Below are 22187 nucleotides of genomic sequence, written 5' to 3'. Positions count from 1 at the left end.
GATAAATTTTCAGGACCTTGGATTTGGCAGTATATTCTTAGATATGACACCAGAAGCATGAGCAACAAAAGAATAAAGTAGATAAATTGGACATCATCAAAATTAAAAACTTACGTTCATCAAAGGACATCAAGAAAGTGAAAGACAACCTACAGAATGGAAGAACATACTTGTAAGTCATGCATCTGATGAAGTTTAATATCCAGAACATATGAATTCCTAAAACAGGAAGAAAAAGACCAACAACCTAGTTAAAAATCGACTAAGGATTTGAGTAAACGTTTCTCCAAGAAAGATCTAAAGGTAGCTAATAAATGCATGAAGAGATGCTCAGTATCCTTAGTCATAGGGAAATGCTTATCAAAATCACAATGAGATAACTTTATACTCCTGGGATATCTATAATTTAAAACAACCCCTCTCTGCCAACCACCCCCCCCCCCCACCAAAAACAAGAAATGTCAAGTGTTGCTGAGCATGTGGAGAAATTGAAATGCATGCATTGCTGGCGGGCTCATAGCATGCTTTAGGTGCTGTGGGAAACAGTTCAGTGGTTCCTTGGCATAGCATGGAATCTGCATATGACCAGCAGTTCTACTCCTTGACATACATGTGAAGAAATTGGAGCAAGCGGCCAAACAGGTTTTTATCTTTGTATGTCAGTGTTGATAGCATTTCTCACAATAGTCCAAAGGTGAGCCTCCATCAACAACAGATAAATGGATAAACAAAATGTGGTACTCACAAACAGTGGAATATCATTCAGCCCCTAGTTCTGATAGATGGTGTAATGAGAATGAACCTGAAAGACATGATTCTAAATAAAATAAACCAGTCACAAGGGGCAGACATTGAGGACAAGCAAATTCAAGTGACAGAAGTATATTAAATGTTACCAGGACCTGGAGGGAGGCAAGAAATGAGTAATTACTTCTTTTATGGTGAGAAAATTTTTATTTGGGGCTCTGAGAAAACTTTGCAAATATGTAGTGGGGTTCAAAAATCTGTGTTTTACTATCTTACAAAAGAAGAGATTCATGGGATTTGGGGTATGTTAAGCATATTGACTTACAGCTTTTGATGAAGTTACACAAAAAATAATTTGATGGAACATTTGAGGAAGAAAGTTAGCCACTTCTTAGGAGAAACTTGTGCATGATTGATCAAAAGAAGTCAAAATTTAGTGGTGGAATTCAGAACTGCAACAAATAATGCTTGCCTTCCATTTGGACTTTTGCTTCTGGATGTTAATGGCTAGCAAAAACCCAAGGATAACACTATCATTATGATTTTTATGAAAAAGATTAGATATACTGCTATCTTTTTCTTACTAAAAATAGAGAAATTATGGCAAATCATAGGAGTATGAAATTGTCCATTTAGAATTTTTAAAGCATTTATCTTCAGTTTTTGCATATGTTTCATCATAATATGTGATAATGTAATATATATAGTTTATTAAACATGCGTGAATTAGATACTCAAGAGTTTTTGCTGATAAGGGTGCACAGCTTAAAAATGTTTATAGTCTATCCATTTGGAGGATTAGATCCTTTAAAAAATATTTTGCTGAATAGTATATCTTTAAAGTTATATTTTTTCCTGTACTTTAGGCTGCTGGTCTTGGGCGTATGAAGCCCAATACACTTGTCCTTGGATTTAAGAAAGACTGGTTGCAAGCAGATATGCGAGATGTGGATATGTACATAAACATATTTCAGTAAGTATCCTTTCAACTCAGTAACTTGACTCAGAAAGTGAAAACTTGCTGGTTTTTGAAGCCTTGTTTGCAAAGCTTTCTCATATAGTCTCTTCTAGTAGAAGCATAAGAATGAAAAACAATCTGATGAGGTTATCAGGTTTTCAGTTGATGAGCTATTAACAAAAATTTTTTATTGAGGTTTCTATGTCACTTCATACATTCAAACATTCACACACATATACAAATGAACACACATGTACATACTTTGGCTTCCCCTTTAAGTTAGGAAGCTTTTTCTAGTCCTTGTAGCTACTGCTGAGCAGATTTCCCAGTGTTGTCAGATCCGTCACCTTCTGTTACATCATTATAATATCTGGAGCTGAGAAAGGCATATCATCATTGATATCACCCTCAGAAGTTTTAGTTTGCTGTCCTTGGAAACTGGTTTTACAGTTAATTGATTAATGCATTAGCTCATTTATATTTCTTTTCTCTTTTTTTAGTGTACTTACATGAGTTGCTTTTCTTCTCTTGAGGGTAAATTCTGGGTCTGCTATTCACTTGTTAGTGGTATTTCAAATGAAGGATACTTATCAGTGATCCTAGTTGTGGTTAACATGACTTCAGCTGCCTTTGTAGGGATTGTTTAATGCATTCTTTTTGTTGTTGTTGTTTTTATTTTGTCTTTTTTTTCTCTTACTGATTTTAGTCTGTTTATGTCTCAATTGATTTTTTATGAATGCATCTGCTTAATCTACCGCAAATGCTTTTGGAACAGAGTTATTTAATAAAAAGAATAAGATTTCTTTTTATTTTTGCCAGATTTTCTTCTTAATTTTGAAGTACTTCCTTTCCTAGTATTCTGGAATTTGCTTAACGGGTCTCTTTATCTCTCTCAAACAGCTTTTTAAAGAATAAAGGGGACTTTTCACCCCACCATTTTTTTTTAATGTTTTATTTTAATTCTAATATAGTTAACATACCAGTTTTAACATATTAGTTTCAGATGTACCATATAGTGCTTCAACAATTCTCTACGTCACTCAGTGCTCATCATGATAAGTGTCTTCCTGAATCCCCATCACCTCTTTATTCCATCCCCCTAGTGACTGTGCTCTGGCAACTGTTTTCAGTGGTTAGGAATCTATTATACCACCATTCTTTTTTAAGGTAATCTCAACCGAATGTGGGGCTTGAACTTACAACCCCAAGATCAGGAGTCACATGCTCTTACCCACTGAGCCAGCCAGGTGCCCCACACCACCATTCTTGATAGAAGAATAGTGTTTTCTTATTACAGCTGCTGGTAAAATAGAGCTGTTCATTTGTTCTTATAAAGTATTCCCTTTATGTACAAACAATTGTCCTTTTTAAAAAAAATTGTATTTGGCAAAGTAGGTCTTATGACCAGATTCAAATCTTATTTCTCTGAAGTTTGATCTGATTACCCTTAACTCACCGGAGTTATTTCCCTTACTGGAACTCCCATTGGAACCAATTCTTATTTACCTGTAGCATATAAGACAGTTTTGTTTTGTTTTCTTTTCTTTTTTTTTTTTGTATTAAAGACTTTATTTATTTATTTGACTGAGAGATAGAAAGAGCACAAGTAGGTAGAGCAGCAGGCAGAGCGAGAGGGAGAAGCAGGTTATCCACTGAGAGAAGCAGGCTCCACAGGGAGCCTGAGGTGGGCCTCAGTCCCAGGACCCTGGGATCACAACCTGAGCAGAAGACAGCTGCTTAACTGACTGAGCCACCCTGGCGCCCTGACAGTTTTGTTTTCATAGCTACCTTGAAATAACTTTGAAGGATCACCCATAATCCTATAAGGAGATTTAAAACACCTCTTTATATTGATTAGTAAAGTATACAATGAATAAGTACTTTACCCAAATAATTCTTAAGTGCTCTTAGTAAAATTAAAGCCCTGCTGGATCTTCAAGTGCTGTGACTGTTCTTTAGCTTTGGGGTTATTACATTTTTGTAAGCCTCATTTCATCCTACTTTCTAATTCTGCCCTGTATATTTCTGTATATATGGGAATTTGGAAAGGAAGGAGGGTGTAAAAGAAAGGTTAAATCATGTGGGCCATCCTCCATGGGCTGTACTTTTTCTTTCTCAAGATGAAAGACCAGGAAGATGGAGTAATTGTTAGAGAAAATAGAAAAAGTGCAATTTTTATAAATAATTTTTACACTGTTAGTTGTAGTAGCTCATATGGGAACACTGAAAGAAAAGGATCTTTCTGACTCCAGGAACTGAAGTGAATGTTTGTGAGTCAAATATTACTCTGAGTATTGTACAGCAGGCAGCAATTAAAAGTTAGGAAAATAACTCTCTCTGGTTTTCCAGGGCCTTGGCGACTGATGGCAGTTTTAAAGCAATGATATTGCATATCCTTTTATCTTATGGCACTTCAGTTTAGTCGTTTAAAAATACTTAGAGCAGTTGACGTTTATTTACTGTGCCTAGTGACAGCATGGAGGGTCTGAAACTCCAGATCAGTTTTTATAGCTTAGAGAAATTATGTAGCTTATAGAAATCCCTATGGTTGACAACAAAAACATTTAGCTATTTTAATCCAAAGTAAGCTCAGGAATTTATATTCTCTGGATTTGTTTTAATCAAATTGATTTTAATTCACTTGGGATTTATTAACTATTTTTTAAATACTTACGTTACTCTTCTCTAGTGTTACTTCTTTCAATATACAACAGAGGTAGGTTAATATGTCCATTAATTTCTTTTTCTGATGAATCTCTTTAGACCTTAGTTAATTCATTATAGGAATGAGGCCAAAATTGTCTCTCCATTATTTTAAAAAAACAAAACACCAATAAAAGACCTGTTACAGTGATACATGTTTTTGTGTGTGTCAGTATGAACCAAAATTTGTTTTTTTTAAGCTTTTAGCCTTTTCTTTTTGTTATATGTAACTATAGATTATATATCACTTTTTTGCATATAGTGAATATTTATTGCTTCCAAAGGTAAAAATAAAAATGAAAAATAAAAGTTAATCGAGCCTGTTACACTCTGGGCAACAAGCTAGGTTTAGAAATTTGTATTCTTGCAGTAGATTTGAGAAGAATTGGATCTGCGTGATTCATCATCTCAACAGTTTCCAGCGTTGAATTGTGTTTTTAGAATTGTCTTCGAGGTTTTAACATATTTTGTGTGTGTTATAGGATGCTCCCTTTTGTGTTTAAAAACTTGAAAGGACATATGAATATATGCCTGCAAATGCATATGAAATCTTTAGACTACTCATTAAACCATTTTTGTAAAAACGTAAGAATTGTTTTAAAATACACTGGCTCAAAGTTAAAAAAAATACACTGACTCCTTTCAGAAGTGATCCCTTTATACTCTCCAGCCTGTTCACATTTTCAGTAGATTTTCTTTTGTCTTTATGTATTTATCTTGACTTTCAGGGTATAAGCCTAAATAAAGTATGGTGGGAATACTGATGTTATTTTTCTATAATTTTGATTTGTTTCTGATAGGATATGATATTAGCACAGGCACTGCTCTTAAATGCCTGGTGTAGGTAGAGTATCAGTATTATAAAGATCTATACTTAAGTGGTTTTTAAAAGAATTACAGAAAAAAGAAAAGGAAATGGTATAGGATTTGAAAGCATCATCATATGGGCCTCACTGTATTTTTAAAAGTGTATTTTAAAAATCAGACATTTAAAGCTGAAAGAAAAATCTCTTACTGCCTTCATTTTATAGAGGAGGACACAAAAATGTTTGTGATTTTGATTTTTCCCCCTCTTACAGTGACGCCTTTGACATACAATATGGAGTAGTGGTTATCCGCCTAAAAGAGGGTCTGGATATATCTCATCTACAAGGACAAGGTAAATCTTGCTTGAATAAGTTTTTCATTTTAAAAACTGAAGTGACTTTGTTAGAAAATGATGGCATTCTCACATACTCTTCAGTAACTTCAACATTCGCTGTCAGTTCAGTCATGTACTTACTGTATGGCATGTGGAGATCAGATCTATTTGGCTGCAACAGTTTGTACCAACATGAATGATGGCTGGTGGTTATTAACAGAGAGAATAAAATTCAGTCATAACCATCTAAAAAGCTTAAGAGAAACAAGGGTTAGTTATGGTTTAAAATTGGCCAAATTTGTAAAAATATGTAATAAATAAAATAGAGGACAAAATAATGACTGCTAAATCATCAGACATTTTCACGTTCTTGAAGGTCATGCCTTTTTACAGAGTTATATTAATAATGAAAAACTAAACTTGGTGATAACATTTACTCTGTCTTGACATAAGACCCTACGAATTATGAATCATTTTTTAAACTTTTTCATTTTGAAATAATTACAGATCTTAAGAAGTTAAAAAAGAAATAGTAGACAGGTCCTAAGTACCCTTCATCTGTTTCTCCCAATGGTAACATCTTGTATGTCTGTTGTTATATGTCCTAACCAGGAAATTGACATTGGGACAGTTTACCTACCTTATTCAGATTTCATAGGTTTTACTTAAACTTGTGTGTGCATGTGTTCATGAACACATGTGTAGTTCTCTGCCATGTAACACATGTGCCTGATTCATATAAACACCAGATTCAAGATACGTTAACTGTTCCCATCGCCACAAAAATCTCCCTGTACTACCCCTTTAAGCCCCCAAAGACTTTGTCTTTTCCCCGTCATTAATCCGTGACACTAATCTCTTCTCCAAGTATGTAATTTTTAAAGCATTTACAAAAAAAAAAAAAAAAAAGTTTTTAGATGAAGCTTAAAATCTAATTAAGGTGTACTGGTTACTTTTGCCTACCTTAATAAAAACTGTGGAAAATTCCGTACCCTCTAATGATTTTCTAGTACTTGAACGAATAAGCTGAAGAAAATTGCATACCTAATATTTTGCCCTTATCAATTAATTAACGAAATCATCAAAAATAACTAAGCCTAAATAGCTGAGAGGCACATCATGAACTTTTGTCATCTGTTTATGTATTTAAACAGTTGTAATCCTCCCCCTCCTCCCACCATTTCAAGGGTATTGTGCAGTTTTGAAAGGAACGCTTTGAAGTCTTTATCCAGTAACACAAAAGTATGGCTTGCTGAAAATGCATTTTCTTCCTCTGGAGTAGGCCTTGCAAAACACTATTTCAGTTCTCTCTTGCACTACGAGTGATTGAGGTTTAGGGTACTTGTCAACACTGCAGAATTAGTAGTGTTCCCTTTCACTCTCAGAAGTATCACAGCTTGACTAATAAATTATATTTATAGCTCTGTAATTTACTGAGATTTGAATGTGACCGGAACTTTAAGAAAATATTTTCAGTGTTTATAATTATTATGAAAATTATTTTGAAGGTCTTGTTACTCATTATCAGGATTTGGAGACAGGAATTTGGTTCAGTACAGGATTACGAGCAGAGGCTTTGGAGTCGGATCTCCTTTGAAAATCCCACCTTTTTCTCTTAGTACAGTAATTGTGCAGTCTGGGCGTATCTGTCGACTTCCAAGCCTCTCTTTCCTCATCTCTTCAGACATGTTCACTGGGGCACCTGGCTGGCTCAGTCAGAAGAGCATGCAACTCTTGATCTTGTGGTCATGAGTTCAAGCCCCACAGTGGGTATAGAGATTACTTAAATAAAACTAAAAAAAAAAACAAAAAAACAAAAAAACAAAACCCCAAATAGTACTTACTTCATAAGGGTTGTTGTAAAGACATAGCTTGTAAAGTTCTTAGCATAGTGTTGGTACCTCCGATAATGTCGTTTCTCTTGATCTTTCTCATGATATACACAAATCAGTGACGAAGATTATGTGTGGATGGTCCATTTTCATGTATTTTTGTCTTTGTGATGCATGTTTTCATGGTGGAAGTTAACTGTTTACCAACTCCTTGCCAAAGTGCTTTAAAAATGAAGAAATGGGGGCTCCTGGGTGGCTCAGTTGGTTAAGCACCTGCCTTCAGCTCAAGTCATGATCTCGGGGTTCTGGGATGGAGTCCCATGTCAGGTTTCCCCCCTTTTGCCCCTCACCTACTTGTGCGCTCTTTATCTCTCTCAAATAAATAAAATCTTTTAAAAAAATAAAAATTAAATAAAAATGAAGAAATGGTACTTTTACCATGAGCTTATCCTCTGGCTTCAGCTCTCTAGTCTGGAGTGTAATTTTTCAGTGTTTTCTGTCATCTTACAGGTATGTGAATATTTGTCACATTTTGTAGTTTTTACATGTGTAAATGACTTTGAGAGTTCGTTCATATTTTATACATCATTCTTTTGTCTACCACATTCTTAATTTCCTTGAATCTCAAACATTATGAATTCCCCAGCACCTGATTCAAATGTCTGATGCTTAACTATGGCTCAGAATGTTTGAGTGAATAGTCCTTTCAAAAGAGATGATCACATATGTTCACATAAGAAATATTTATTTATTGTAAACTTATTATTTCATAATAAACTTTGCTATGAATTGTCATTTAATTAATACTATGCCATGTTGCTTTCATTAGTCTTTAAAATAAGATTTAGATAACATTTTGATTACTTTCATGTCCATAGAAGAATTACTGTCATCACAAGAGAAATCTCCTGGTGTTAAGGATGTAGTACTAAGTATGGAGTACAGTAAAAAATCGGATTTAGATACTTCAAAACCATCTGATGAGAAAGCTGTTACACACAAAGGTAATTTTTATTCAGACAAAAGATGTTATCTGGGATAATGTTTAATTTTGGGAGAAATGGGTTTTATTATATAACATGTCTTATTAAGTAACCTCTTCTGTAATTAGTACTGCTCATTTCTAGTTGATAAGGTAAAATGGATGACTACAAAATGACTAGCTGTTTTTCAGTTATTAAAGTATATTGCAGAACAGAAAACATGCCCATTAATTACACACTCCTATGTTCTTGCATGTTTTTATTTATACTTTGAACAGTTTAGCTTGAAGCATGGGTTAAATCTGAACTTGGAAGGAAATGTAATCTGAGAGTAGAGCATAAGATAACACTGAAAGGATTAAAATTGATAAAAATAATCTACCTAATTTTTCTGTGTTCAACCCAGGTGTTGAAATACCAGGGATTTTATTTATGTACTAAGAAATTCAGATTTTTTAACATCTACTGAACCTGGAGTTGTTGAAGTAAAACCATGTAATAAAAAATCAAATGTAGTTCTGTTCCTCATTTTAGTTTCTCTGAAGGAACAAGGTGTTGGTATTTGGTTACTGAACTATTAGGCCATAATTGCAGACATATTACCCCTGGTTTTAAGCCACACACAGGTTTCTAAGTCTCATGAGGCTTTCAGATAATTTCATCCATATATCTATCGATGTCATGTTTATCAGACGGAAAGAGGGATGACTTCCAAATCTTACTCTCCCACCCTCACTCTCCTACCTCTGATCAGGCCAGTATCTCCATCTGTCCTAGCCCCAACTGGCATGCCACAAGAAAAATCTGCACTGTAAATCATCAAACCATATCATACTTTTTTGATTCCTATCAAAGAAGTACCATTCTTTTTCTGAAATTGATTACCTTGGACAAATTCTGTCTCTTTGAAATTAATCTTTTCCAAATTATACTGTTGCTTTTTATTTCTTTCCTTTCTCACCTTGTATGCTTAGAGTAGTGATAGTTGAGGCTTTAGTTAACACCCATTTCCCCTTTAAGTTCTTTGTTGTATCAATTATAATTTTTTCCTGTTTCATCGCAAAACTATAAAAGATTTGATAACTGTTCTTATGTTCCTGCATTTATTTTTAGTTTATGGTATACATGCTTTCATTTCCTCCTACTTTTTAATTTTACTGCCATTTTCTTTTTCCTAAAATAGACCCTTTCTTTAGAGAATCCATTAGGAATGGATAGGTAAAACTATGATAGGAAAGGAAGAAGTAATTAGTAATCATCAGGCATCCACTCTGTGCCTCCCACATTGCAGTGGGCATTATCCATACGTTAGCTCATGACAGTGTGTGTGTCACAGTCCTGTGAAGTCATTATTTTTACAGAGTGGGAAACTACTCCCTTTTTATTATAAAAATGTAAAAACCTGTAATACCTTTAATTACCTTAGCGTAATTCATTTTTAATTGTCAGGATTTCCTTGACATTTTTTGACCTCTTTACAATGAATACACAGTGTGCCCATATACTTTTATTATCCTCAAAAGCAGATAGTATCAAATACCTACTTTATAAGAACAATAATATTTAATGCTATAAAATCAAATGTAAACATTGAAATGTTTCTTGTTCTATCATAGGCATAAGAAATCAGAGTTCAAAAATAGCATTCATTTATTTTGTGTTTATTTCCTCTCTAGCCAGTTCTTTTCAAAATTAGTATAGAAATTGTAGAAAAGTTTATATAATTTGAAAAGTCTTCAGAATATTAAAAAACATTCTTGTGTAATTATAATATAATCCTAGATGTTTGGTATGTCTGTCTTAGTTATTGGGGCACACAGAGTACTTACTTTGTGCTAGACACTGAGATGAGTGCTTTCATGCTTGCAACGTAACAATCTGAAGAGGTAGGTATCCTTCACCCTTCTTACTAACGAGGAAGGTGAGGAGTTAACTAGTTCAAGCTCACAAAGCCAGTAAAAGAGTCAAAGGTAATAATAGTGGAATCCTGGGAGCCCCTAACTCAAGAGCAGTGAACTCTTTCCTGTGCAAGTTGGGAGTTCTCTATTCCTTGAACAACTAAAAGAAGCTTCTATGAAGAAAAAAATCTGAGGTTAGGAAAACTGTTAACTCCAAGAAAATACTTACACATATTGAAATATAGAAGGACCAGTACATATATATGTACACGTACATGTACATGTATAAACAGTACATATATATGTACATGTATAAACATGTAGATATGCTTATATATTTTATATATATATATATATATATATATAAATAAAACCTGGTATTTTATATAAACCAAAGACTGTCTCTGATCAAATTCCTTATTATTTCAAGTGATTAATTTTTGTAAATACAAAATATCCATTATATATTTCTAAAATTACTTTTCAGTCATTTGCACAGTGATGCAGTGGCACTGATTAAAAGTTATGTATTATCTGCAATATCAGTTTTTAATGTCATATTTCTATTCTGTAAGCCATAGTTCAGAATCTTTTCAGTCGATTTCAAGTATGAAAGTTTAAAAGTTTAAAAATCCTGCTGAAGTTTTTATCAGTTCTACAGGAATAAAATTTAGGTGTGAGTATTAGTGGCCCTCTTGGAGGGGTTCTAAAAATGTTTACTTTTAAAAATCCTCAACCCTCAGTGCAGAAAATATCTATCTTCAGTCTTGATTATTTTTCACAGACTGTCTCTTCATACTGTGCTTTGTTTATAAATGTGCTCTATTTACATTTTCATTATTTTACTAATATAAAGGCAATTAACTTATATTTTGTGTTTTTTGAACATAATCTAGATGAGGAAGAGGATGGCAAGACTCCAACTCAACCACTGTTGAAAAAAGGCAGGCATTTTTCATCATTTTATTTTAATCCCCTTTTCATACTGTTAACTCTTTAACTCCAACTCTGCTATTTTTTTTTTATCTGAGTTTTATCTCCATGGTAAGGTGATGTTACAGTTATTTATTGAATGCAGATTAGAAAAAAATCTTTAGTTCACCTAAAAAAAGTTAAATCATCCCAGGGAAAGGTATTATATCAAAGACAAATTATTTTAAATCATCATAGCATTTCTGAAATGCCCAAACACTGAATGTCAATATTGGTTTTTTTAATTTAAACTGCATGGTTCAGATGATAAGCAGAGACACTGAAATGGGTCTCTTTGCCAGTGTCACTTGCATTCTTTACCATCAGTTGTACCCAGCCAAGCCCTTAATTTTGATACTAATATATTTTTCATTTCAAAAATTATAATATTTCTCACAGCCCTGCTGCGTTTGGGAGATACACAGTCATGTCCCCATGCATGACTTTAATGAGAAGGAGATAGAGGTGAGAGTTACGGAGCAGTGTGGTTTGGCAGCCATACTATGTCATCATGCAAAATCATTCATCACGTTTGCGTGCATCATGGCAGCATGAGAAGTGAAGGACACAGCCTGCAGACGTGAGCAGGTTTCCTCCTGTGGATTCCTGCTCATAAACAGTTAGTGTAGGACTCTCATAATAGTCATTTGCTTGCTCATAGAGTCAGTGCTGATTTTTTTTTTTTTTTGATTCCTGAGAATGTAAATGGGAACTCCCTTGGTATTTTGTTCCTGAGATCTACAGCCAGTGGGGCCCTTCCAAGGAGTTCCTACCATCTTTCTGTGCTTCAAAGAAAGATGTGTCGTTACATGGCTTTTTCTTTGGGCATCACACACCGAGGGGACAAGTTAGGTCAAGATGAAGTTGTCCTTCCTTAGGCTTGGAGGTTTCACTGTGAGAATCGTTAGATTGTATTCATTTGTCTTCCACTTCCTTCTGTCTTTTATATTATTGATAACAACATTATGTGTAAGAAATGTTTTTGATCTTTATATTATTGAGGAACCACATTATAAAAGAAATATGTTCACAGCATAGGCATAAACTTAATTTGTCCAGTTAGCCTAACATGGCTTCCCAAAAACGAAAATCTAGCAGTCAGTTATAATTTTCTTGATTGGTATTTATGATTCTCTTTCCTTCACAGTGCTTTAAAATATTTTAAATTAAGCAAGATAATTTGGATGAGTTTAGCTCTTGTAAAGATACATTTACCTGTAACCATTTTTTAAAGTATATTTAAATTTTAAACAACTGAAAGCTTATGATGGACTCCATATACAACTGTCTTCATTATAAACATTTAAATACACAAAAGTTAGGAAACTCTAGGAATTCAGCAAAAGGGACTTGAATATTTATCTCCTTTACATCTTATTTTTCTGGTTAATCGTTTAGAATCCAAAGGCCCTGCTGTGCCCTTAAATGTAGCTGACCAAAAGCTTCTTGAAGCAAGTACACAGTTTCAGAAAAAACAAGGAAAGAATACTATTGATGTCTGGTGGCTTTTTGATGATGGAGGTAAGGTTGTTGATACACTTTTTAGTAATTTTATGTATACTGAGGTTGTGGGAATTTAGTACAGCAAAATGGCATGTATGCTTTGCTCATAGACAACATTCCCCAAAACAATAGGATGGATTTCAGAATCAGGTGTCGGGCTTAATTGTTTTCTCTTCAGTGTCATTCACTTTGGAAGTTGACTGGTTCTTCCCTGAGCTCGTGACCTTAATATATATTTTTTTTAATGTGACTCACTTTTTTTAGAATGTCACTAGATTTGAAGTACCATTTGATCTTTTATCATAATTGTTTCAAGTTGTGTCATTTTGGTAGAAATCTCACAGAAGTGATGCCTTGCTCTTCTGTCTACATTGGGGGCACATGATGTGGATTTACCTCATCATTGGTGTGGTTTACGTGACCACTCAGTAAGATGGGTTTCACTAGATCTTTAGAAGGAGAAGTGACTGTTGCCTTTGTGTAGTTTCATGTATGAGGGGATTGGAAGGCATTTAGGGGTTATGTAAATAGACCACTGTTACTGCAACTTTTACCACCCCCCATCTTTAGCACCTGTTGATAGTTTTGGCTCTTGTTACTGTTGGTGTGGTGTGGTTGTGGTTGTCACATGATGATTTTCCAATCCCATTAATTCTTCCTCATTTATTAGTTGGTATTTTACTCTAAGGAAGGAGCCTTCTTATTTCTATACTTGAGGATTCATTGATTCCCACTGTATTCAGTAGGAGATGATTTGTCATTCTCGTGATTTGTTTTGGTGTTCACCTTGTTCCCGTATTTGGCCAACAAGATCCAGTGGAGGCCAACTTGTATGTCTGTTTGGCATTTCCCAGCCATTTTTTATTTTCTGATATAACAAGATGTTCTAGGCTCACTTTAGTACTTGCCTGCACCACCGTTGAATGACCATCTACACAAGGAGCCCAGCTGCTTTTAGTGGAGAATAGTATTTAGGAACAATGATCTTGGCATTAAATATGCTTATTGCTACTAGGATGTCCCTGCTTTCCCTGGCCCTCTCAGTGGATGGGTCCCAGAAACACACATGTGTATGTTTGTATGTGTAGGTATAGATTAAAAACCAATTCCACTTCAACGCTGCAGACTTTAGTCCAGCTTCCCCCTTCTTGTATTTCTCATTTCAGTAAGAAACCTGGCTCCCATTATGTTCAGTGAATTCTCTCATTCCCTCACTCCTGCTCTATGTGACTGATCGCCTTACTCTGCCAGGCCACTCTCCCCACCTCACTGCCTTCCTCACATGGCCTGGATTCCATTGGGCTTTCCTCTTTGTTAAGACCTACCTCATGGCTTTTTGACTGAATTATTAAGGAAGGATGGAAAGAAATTTTTTTTAAATATGAAGTTGTGTAAACATGTTTTTTAAAAGATTAAATTGACTTAAAAGCTCTTAATTGAGACATTAGCATATAGTAAATGATTTTTTATATTTTTATGATTTAGGTTTGACTTTATTGATACCTTATCTTCTGACTACCAAGAAAAAGTGGAAAGACTGTAAAATCAGAGTATTCATTGGTGGGAAAATAAATCGAATAGACCATGACCGGAGAGCGTAAGTCTATTTAAGTTGAAGAGCATTTATCTTATTATAATATCTATCTCATTATTACAGTATACATTTGGTAGGGTAAAACAGAGACAATCCAGAAAATGCCAGTCATGTTGCCCTGTTCTGTACTAAAACTAAAAGTTCTAGTTACATGAATAAAACCATATTCCCTTTAATTTAGTCTTCATGTTTAAGTTATAGGTACTTAGTGTTACTTGATACCTATTATTTTTTCCTACGTTGACATTTTAGAAAGTATTAAAAACTTGGAGCATTAGACTGTTAAGCAACTTTCTAAAACAAAATCAGGGGATGTCCCCCGGATTACATATTTACATATGAGATACATTTTTTAGACTTGAAGACAACAGAAATGTAGGATGCCATTTTCACCCATTGTCTTATTTCTGCTGCGCTATTCTATTCTAGCTCTGATTCCAGTGCGTCACTAAGTATGCCATGTCCTGTCTTGGACCTTTTCAGCATATATTGTACATATTGCTCCTGTGTTCACATTTGGAAACCAGAGCTCTGTTCATATGATTCCTCTGCCCAAATCACTTTCAATTTCGTCTCTGTTACATGCCCTGTTCCCCCAACTCTGCCTTACACTTCATTTTACAGTTCTGCACCTGCCCTAAACAAGCATGCCATTTCAGACATGTACTCCTTCCTACTCTTTCCTAATCTCTGCTAGAAATAGTTCTTAGCTTTCCCTCCCTTCTCTATGGAAATACTCCGTCCTCTACGTCATGCATTGCTATCACTTTCTTCATAACACCTTCCCTCATTTTTTTTTTAATCCTTGTCTCCCCATCAGTTGTTACCCTTCCTTCCTGAAAAACAACATACTTGGTACCATTCATTGCATTCTGGGGCTCATTTCATATTTATTTTCATGCCTTAGATTTGAGTTTTGTGGGCCCTGACACATACACACATAGTCATTTTATACTAGAATTCAGCGAAGTGTAAACTCATCTCAAACAGTGAAGTATGCAAGAAATACTAGAAATAATTTAAAAGCTAGACCTGTAGTCAGTCTGTTTTCTAATATCCTAATTTAGAAAACTCATGTGATTAAAGATAGAATTCTGTTTTGCTAACTGGTTTTCCTTCCATTTTTCTGCTGTTGTCACCAAGGCTTCACTGCCAGCTATGCCTCCGAAAAGGGATTTCTTTTTTTTTTTCTTTTTTTTTTTTTTTTTAGATTTTATTTATTTGACAGAGAGGGAGAGCACAAACAGGCAGAGAGAGGGGGAAGCAGGCTCCCCACTGAGCAGGGAGCCCAATGTGGGGCTCAATCCCAGGACCCTGAGACCATGACCTGGGCTGAAGGCAGAGGCCTAACCCACCGAGCCACCCAGGTTCCCCAGTGAAAAGGGATTTCTTTACTGGAAGCTCAAAGACTTATTGGAGCCCCTTTTTCATGTCTGTCCCAGTCCCGCCACCTCAGAATTCTGTGAACTTCATTTGGCATCAGTTATAGCTTTAGTTTGGCCCCAAGAAACTCATGTTTAGACCTTGAGATACATTCTTCATGGATGGAAGAATAATCCAAAAATAATTAAACCTACAAGTGTTTACTAGTTTTTGCTGAAATCCATATACTTACCAGTATAATTTGTCTAAAAAAGTCTTTATTGAACTAGAGCTGGCTCACGGTGTTCCATTAGTTGCAGATGGACAGCATGGTGATTCAGTGTCTCCGTGTGGCCCGTTGTGCTCCCCGCAGAGGTGGAGCAGCTGCCGGCCACTGTACAGCACTAGTAAATACCCTTAACTCTGCTCCCCAGGCTATGCCTGCCAGCCTTGTGGTTTGTTCGCTCTGTAACTGGAGGTCTGTTCTCATTCCCCGTAACAAAAACTAAATTTAAAAGCTAGTTCAGATTTCATTATTAATGTCTTGCTCTACCCATTCATTATTGGATACTAAGACGATTTCAGAGAAAGTAAAAGAATGTAAGAGGAGTCTCTACTCAGGGGATTTAAATGTCTTCTTAGTTGAACATACCATGTCAATTAATTCAGATGGACTTTGCCTAGCACCTGATTCCGTTTTCCTATAAATCCTGCTTCTTCAGATGTACTGATTCGGCCCGAATAGAATAAAAATACTTACATACAGCTTTCATGTCTCTCAGTGCTATTCATTTTTGTTTTAGGATGGCTACTTTGCTGAGCAAGTTCCGGATAGACTTCTCTGATATCATGGTCTTAGGAGATATTAATACTAAGCCAAAGAAAGAAAAGTAAGTTGTTGCATAAATTACTCTGTACAGATTTCTGATTTTTAAATTTTTTTATGGACCACCTACTGAGATAATCATTCAATTTTAACTACCTGGGGTTTTGTCTTCTGTTATTACATGTGAAGTTAACTCTTTTTAATCTGGCACTGATGGTTGGCGTGCCTATAGCAGATACCAGGGTAAGTCTAAAGGGCTTTCAGTTTTCAGAGAATTCAGCAACTGTTGCCTAAGTAATTTCTGAAAATCCTAATGCCACAGAAATTCCACATGGTTCTTTACATTTCCATTGTTCATGCCTATATTCATTACCACCACTCAATCCCTACTCCATGTTATATGTTACGTTTTTACTATTTTGCTTTATTACTAAAATGGGAGAATCTAAGAATTTGCCCATAATAGTTGCATTCAGAATTCTCAAGAGTCAAAGAAAAGTATCTTCATGGAATTGTCTACCTGAAAATGGCACATAGAGGATATTATAATTATGTGTATAATTATACCACCAGGCGTAATTTTAATTATTCTCAAATAAATGTTGAATAAATGATGAAACCGGTATAAGGAATTAAATATAAAATAACAAGGTACACTTTTTAAGGTTAGGATCAGGGAAGGATTTATTTCCTTTTATAAAATAATATATACCAGGAGCTTTGTATGAGGCTTGATACTGAAAAATGTTTTGCACATTCATAGAGGATTAGAATGTTGTTAATGTTCTTTCACTGTCTTTTATCCTATTAAGTATCTTTGGATCTAGAGATTAATTCTGCATCTTCTTAAATGTTCATTATCTGCCCACTCCTCTCTTCAGAATATTCTAGTACCTTTTCTACTACTATTCCTCTTTTTGCTCATTGGTACTTGAACTAGGAAAGCATTTGAGTATTTTGAGTAAAGGAGCAATACAATTTGACATATTGCTCAAAAGGATCATGTTGGCAGCTGTGATGAAAATGTATGTAGGTTGAGGGGGTGGTGGGCATAGGAGCAGGGGTTAAATATAGACAGGTGAGTGTGAGCAGTTGAAATTGCAATTCTGCTATTGTGAATCCAGTTTTAAATTTCTTACCAGTTTGAGGGCACCTGGGTGGCTCAGTGGGTTAAGCCGCTGCCTTCAGCTCAGGTCATGATCTCATGGTCCTGGGATCGAGTCCCACATCGGGCTTTCTGCTCAGCAGGAATCTGCTTCCCTCTCTCTCTCTCTCTCTCTCTGCCTGCCTCTCTGCCTACTTGTGATCTCTCTGTGTCAAATAAATAAATAAAATCTTTAAAAAAAAAATAAATTTCTTATCAGTTTGAGAAACTAACAGTTGCTATTTTCTAAATAGGTTGCCAAAGTGATGGTTATAAATTAGGGTGTGGGGAAGAGCATAATAGATGGAAAACACTAACTTCTCAAGTACTAATTTAGCATTTGAGATCTTAGGGTTAAGGAATTTGAATTGAAGTTAATTGTCAGTAATCTTTCTGGGTTTTTTTTTTTTTAAGTATTGTAGCTTTTGATGAAATGATTGAGCCATACAGACTTCATGAAGATGACAAAGAACAAGATATTGCAGATAAAATGAAAGAAGATGAACCATGGCGAATAACAGACAATGAGCTTGAACTCTATAAAACCAAGGTATTCTGTCTCTTCTGCTTTCTTTTTCTTAATATTCCATTGATTTTTTAAAAAATAAGGAAGACACAAGTATCAGGAACTGTCATTTGTTACGGGAGGAATAAATTCAGTCTCCTCTAAATTGGATCTGTATGTGAACAGTGTGTATAAATCCTCAGTTCTTTTCTAAATTAAGGGATGGATATTTTTATTACAGCAAAATTTCTTTGATTTCTTTTTGTTTACTTACAAAAAGTAAGTAAAAAGATTTCTTTTTGTTTACTTATAGCTCTATGAACTACACTAAATTCCGCTTTTCAAATGGTTCAGGAATGACTTTGTCCTGTTTCATTTCAGACCTACCGGCAGATCAGGTTAAATGAATTATTAAAGGAACATTCAAGTACAGCTAATATCATTGTCATGTAAGTACTGTCTATACTAAGATTTTCTTGAGCGTTCATTTTATGATGTTACAATTTGGATCAATTTCCATGCCAAGTACATACCTACATAAACCTCGGTAATGACTTAACAGTTATAAGGAAGAAAAAACAAACTTTTGTTAATATACTTTGCTTTAAGCATATAGAGAAATCATTTAAGGGGGGAGGAAAGTAAAACAAAAATCTTAACCTTAAGTTTATATGAATCTAAGTCATTCTTTTTTCATAATAGTTTATTCTGGAATTTTTATTTTATCTTTTTTCCCACCTTTTAAAAATTCCTTAGCTTGAAGGACACCACGACATAGCCATTAAGTCTTCGTGGGGTATGAGGGCCTCAAGTTAAAATTTGGACCCCAGGGTGAGGTGTGAGACATCTGGCTGGCTCAGTCAGAGCATTTGACTCTTGATGTGGGGGTTTTGAGTTCAAACTCCACATTGTAGGGTAGAGTGTACTTCAAATAATAATTTTTTTAAAAAGTGTAAAAAAAGGAGAATTTGGACCCAGGACAACATCCTTATAGAAATAATACCATCAACTTATCTTGGGGATGAAATTTAAAAAGTGGTTCCTGTCTGAGTCTACACCCCTGTGTTTCACACACAAATTATACAGACAGACGTTCTGTCCTCTCTTGAATCTAGGGGCTATCTGGCTGTTCTTTTACTGAGTCAGATTAGTTACATATTACTTGAACCCAGATTTTCTCCATCATGGAGCCAGGGTCCTTAGATAGGTTAAAAAAAAGTTCAGGCCTCCAAAAATAGGGCAAATGATGAAATAAAGTATTACCAGATGATTGTTATTTTGATTAACAGAAAACAATACAGCAGGAAATTTCAGCTTTTGCGGCTGCTGATCAGATATCTGTAATGGAATATGTTAAAACAGAAATCTGGAAACACTCCCCAGAGCAGCTGGTTACTACTACCACTATCTACAGATAAAAATCAAAGCCAGGGCACCCGGGTGGCTCAGTGGGTTAAGGCCTTGGCTTTCAGCTCAGGTCATGGTCCCAGGGTCCCGGGCTCGAGGCCCGCATCGGGCTCTCTGCTCAGCAGGGAGCCTGCTTCCTCCTCTCTCTCTGCCTGCCTCTCTGCCTACTTGTGATCTCTGTCAGATAAATAAATAAAATCTTTAAAAAAAAAAAATCAAAGCCCAGAAAGATAGGAGAAGTTGAAAATTAATACGTAGAATTAATTATGTTTGAATCTCATTTACCCATGTGTGGTTTCTGCTTTCTTACTTTAGGTAGAAACATTCCTTTCTCCTAGAAGAATTCTATCCTTATTGAGGAAGGGCGAATGAGAGGTTTAACGTTAGATACCAAATGTGTTGCCGTTTATAGAAATACTCATTTCTGCTCTTATTAGGTGAATTTTTAAAAAGCTTTTGTTCAAACATGAAAAAGGGGGAATAGTGATATGAGTATAGTCACTGCTATACCATGTTCACAATTTGCCTGCACTCCAAAATGATTTATATAACCACTGTACTCTTAGTTACTATTATTAGTGACTCAATATATAATTTTTATTACAGTTTGTTTTTTTTTTTTTTTTTTCCAACTTAAATGCATGGTCTCATTCCTTTCTTTTTTGATACCAGGAGTCTGCCAGTTGCCCGGAAAGGTGCTGTCTCTAGCGCTCTCTATATGGCGTGGTTAGAAGCTCTTTCGAAGGACCTACCACCAATTCTCCTCGTCCGTGGGAACCATCAGAGTGTCCTTACCTTCTATTCTTAAAGGCCCTGTACAGTGGACAGCCCTCTAGATGGTACTTGAGTGCCTAGTGAAGTCACTGAAATCTTCAATGACACATTAACATCACAATGGCGAACTGTGACTTTTCTTTCACTTTTTCATTAATTTGAAAGCACACAGGGAAGTTGCTCCACTGATATGTGTATGGAGACTTCAGTTTTAGTCAGTTCTGTATTTCAGTCTTAATGAATGATGATGATTCCTTGTTGTTGGACTGAAGCTCACAAGAGTAAAGTTTTCCTTTGCTACTTGAATAGCAATAAAAGTGTGTTATTTTGTGATTGATGAAAGGAGTACAAAAAGCCTTTAGCCTTGAGGTGCCTTCTGAAATTAACCAAATTTCATCCATATATCCTCTTTTATAAATTTATAGAATGTCAAATTTTGCCTTCAGCTGTTATTTTCGTTTCTAGTCTCTCTCACTTAAAATGAAATGGACACTGTTTTCTTCTTCCATTGACCAATTAGTGTTGAGTACTGTATGTTTTCTATTACTTTTATAAAGGTATCTGTTAGATACTAAAGGCAAGAATTAGGGCAGGTTAATGAAAAATGCAAAAAAAAAAAAAAAAAAAAAAAACCCAAAACAGACAAACAAAAAATGGTAGCCAAAAAGTGACCCCAAGGTTAGGTTTGTAGGGGTATGTATAAATTGTGGATCTAGGGAAAGAAGACCCAATAAACCTTTCTTTTTTTTAAATCTCTAATTGGCTGTTATTTGTATTTTTATTTGAAATCTTAGGTAAGGGTGAAGATTTATTCAGTACTTCTGTATACCATGCTGAAAAATCCTGTATTGCCATTCTTTAGACCAAAGTCCTCAAAATCATTTGTATCTATAAGAAGAGAGATCTGTCCTAATTTAGAGTTTTCCTCAAATTTTGAGGGACTTTTAGGAAATGCTAAAAGATTTTTCCTGAAAATTAGACAAAGCAATGTCATTAAGTAAAATATTTCAGTAAACAATATGTGGGATTCCACTATACATATCCTTTATAAATCATTAAAATTTTTAGTGTTTCATCAAATGGTTAAATGGACCACTGGTTTCTTAGTGAAATGTTTTTAGGCTTAATTCATTCAATTGTCAAGTACACTTAGTCTTAATTAATATACTCAGGTTTGAACAGATTATTCTGAACATTTAAATTTAATCCATTCTTAATACTTTAAAACTTTTGTGTTAAGAAAAACTGCCAGTTTGTGCTTTTGGAATGTCTGTTTTGACATCATAGTCTACTAGTACAATTTTGACAGTGCATATGTACTGTTACTAAAAGCTTTATATACGATTATTAATGTGAAGTTTTTCATTTTTTATTCAAGGAAGGATTTCCTAAAAACATTTCAAGGGATATATGTCTACATATCTGTATGTGTGTATGTATGTGTATATGCATACACAGATGCATATGTGTATATATAATGACATTTATGTTGCTGGTTTTTTGCATTTTAAAGTGATCAAGATTCATTCAATTAACATTTTTTTGTTTCAGTAGACGTAAGTTCAAAATTAGATTGAAAGATACAGGATTCACGGAGAACAAAGGTGATCATTCGAAGGGCACGTAACTTCGCACAGTTACTGTTCAGTGATAAATGGAGAACACATCCTCTACTGTTCAGTCAGTTCGTTGGTATAAATTTTGGTGGTGAAGAATATATGCAGATTTTCATGAATCTTGGTAGATACTGTTAAAATCACTACTGCTGTCAGTAGTGCAGTATTTTTGCTGCATGAGCATAAACGAAATGAAAAGTGGAGATCTGATCATTTTGAATT

At 34.9% G+C, this 22187-nt stretch overlaps 1 protein-coding gene and 1 long non-coding RNA gene across 4 annotated transcripts in view; one reads left to right on the top strand and one right to left on the bottom strand.

Annotated features, from left to right (window-relative positions):
• The window catches only part of SLC12A2 (solute carrier family 12 member 2), a 100729-nt gene extending 79621 nt beyond the window's left edge, over positions 1 to 21108 (top strand). The window contains exons 18-27 of one of the 2 annotated variants that reach the window (XM_032336837.1): positions 1614 to 1720; positions 5488 to 5567; positions 8260 to 8385; positions 11159 to 11206; positions 12633 to 12755; positions 14223 to 14334; positions 16497 to 16583; positions 18078 to 18213; positions 18550 to 18617; positions 20248 to 21108. In XM_032336837.1, coding sequence (XP_032192728.1) covers positions 1614 to 1720; positions 5488 to 5567; positions 8260 to 8385; positions 11159 to 11206; positions 12633 to 12755; positions 14223 to 14334; positions 16497 to 16583; positions 18078 to 18213; positions 18550 to 18617; positions 20248 to 20383 — 1023 coding nt within the window. In that variant the 3' untranslated portion in view covers positions 20384 to 21108. The remainder of the gene's footprint in view (positions 1 to 1613; positions 1721 to 5487; positions 5568 to 8259; positions 8386 to 11158; positions 11207 to 12632; positions 12756 to 14222; positions 14335 to 16496; positions 16584 to 18077; positions 18214 to 18549; positions 18618 to 20247) is intronic. The other variant, XM_032336838.1, reaches the window with a different exon arrangement.
• On the bottom strand, positions 113 to 16560 carry LOC116586632. Of its 2 annotated transcripts, none has more exons than XR_004284087.1 (4): positions 16454 to 16560; positions 5691 to 5803; positions 746 to 802; positions 113 to 219 (listed from the first exon to the last, which is right to left on the bottom strand). It is a non-coding gene; the product is annotated as an uncharacterized LOC116586632 (long non-coding RNA). The 2 variants fall into 2 exon arrangements; XR_004284088.1 differs by having other exon boundaries at positions 126 to 149.
• Positions 21109 to 22187: the final 1079 nt, after the last annotated feature.

This window comes from Mustela erminea, chromosome 3 (genome assembly GCF_009829155.1).
Source record: "Mustela erminea isolate mMusErm1 chromosome 3, mMusErm1.Pri, whole genome shotgun sequence".
Lineage (NCBI taxonomy): Eukaryota > Metazoa > Chordata > Mammalia > Carnivora > Mustelidae > Mustela > Mustela erminea.
This window is presented reverse-complemented; position numbering and strand designations above follow the sequence as displayed.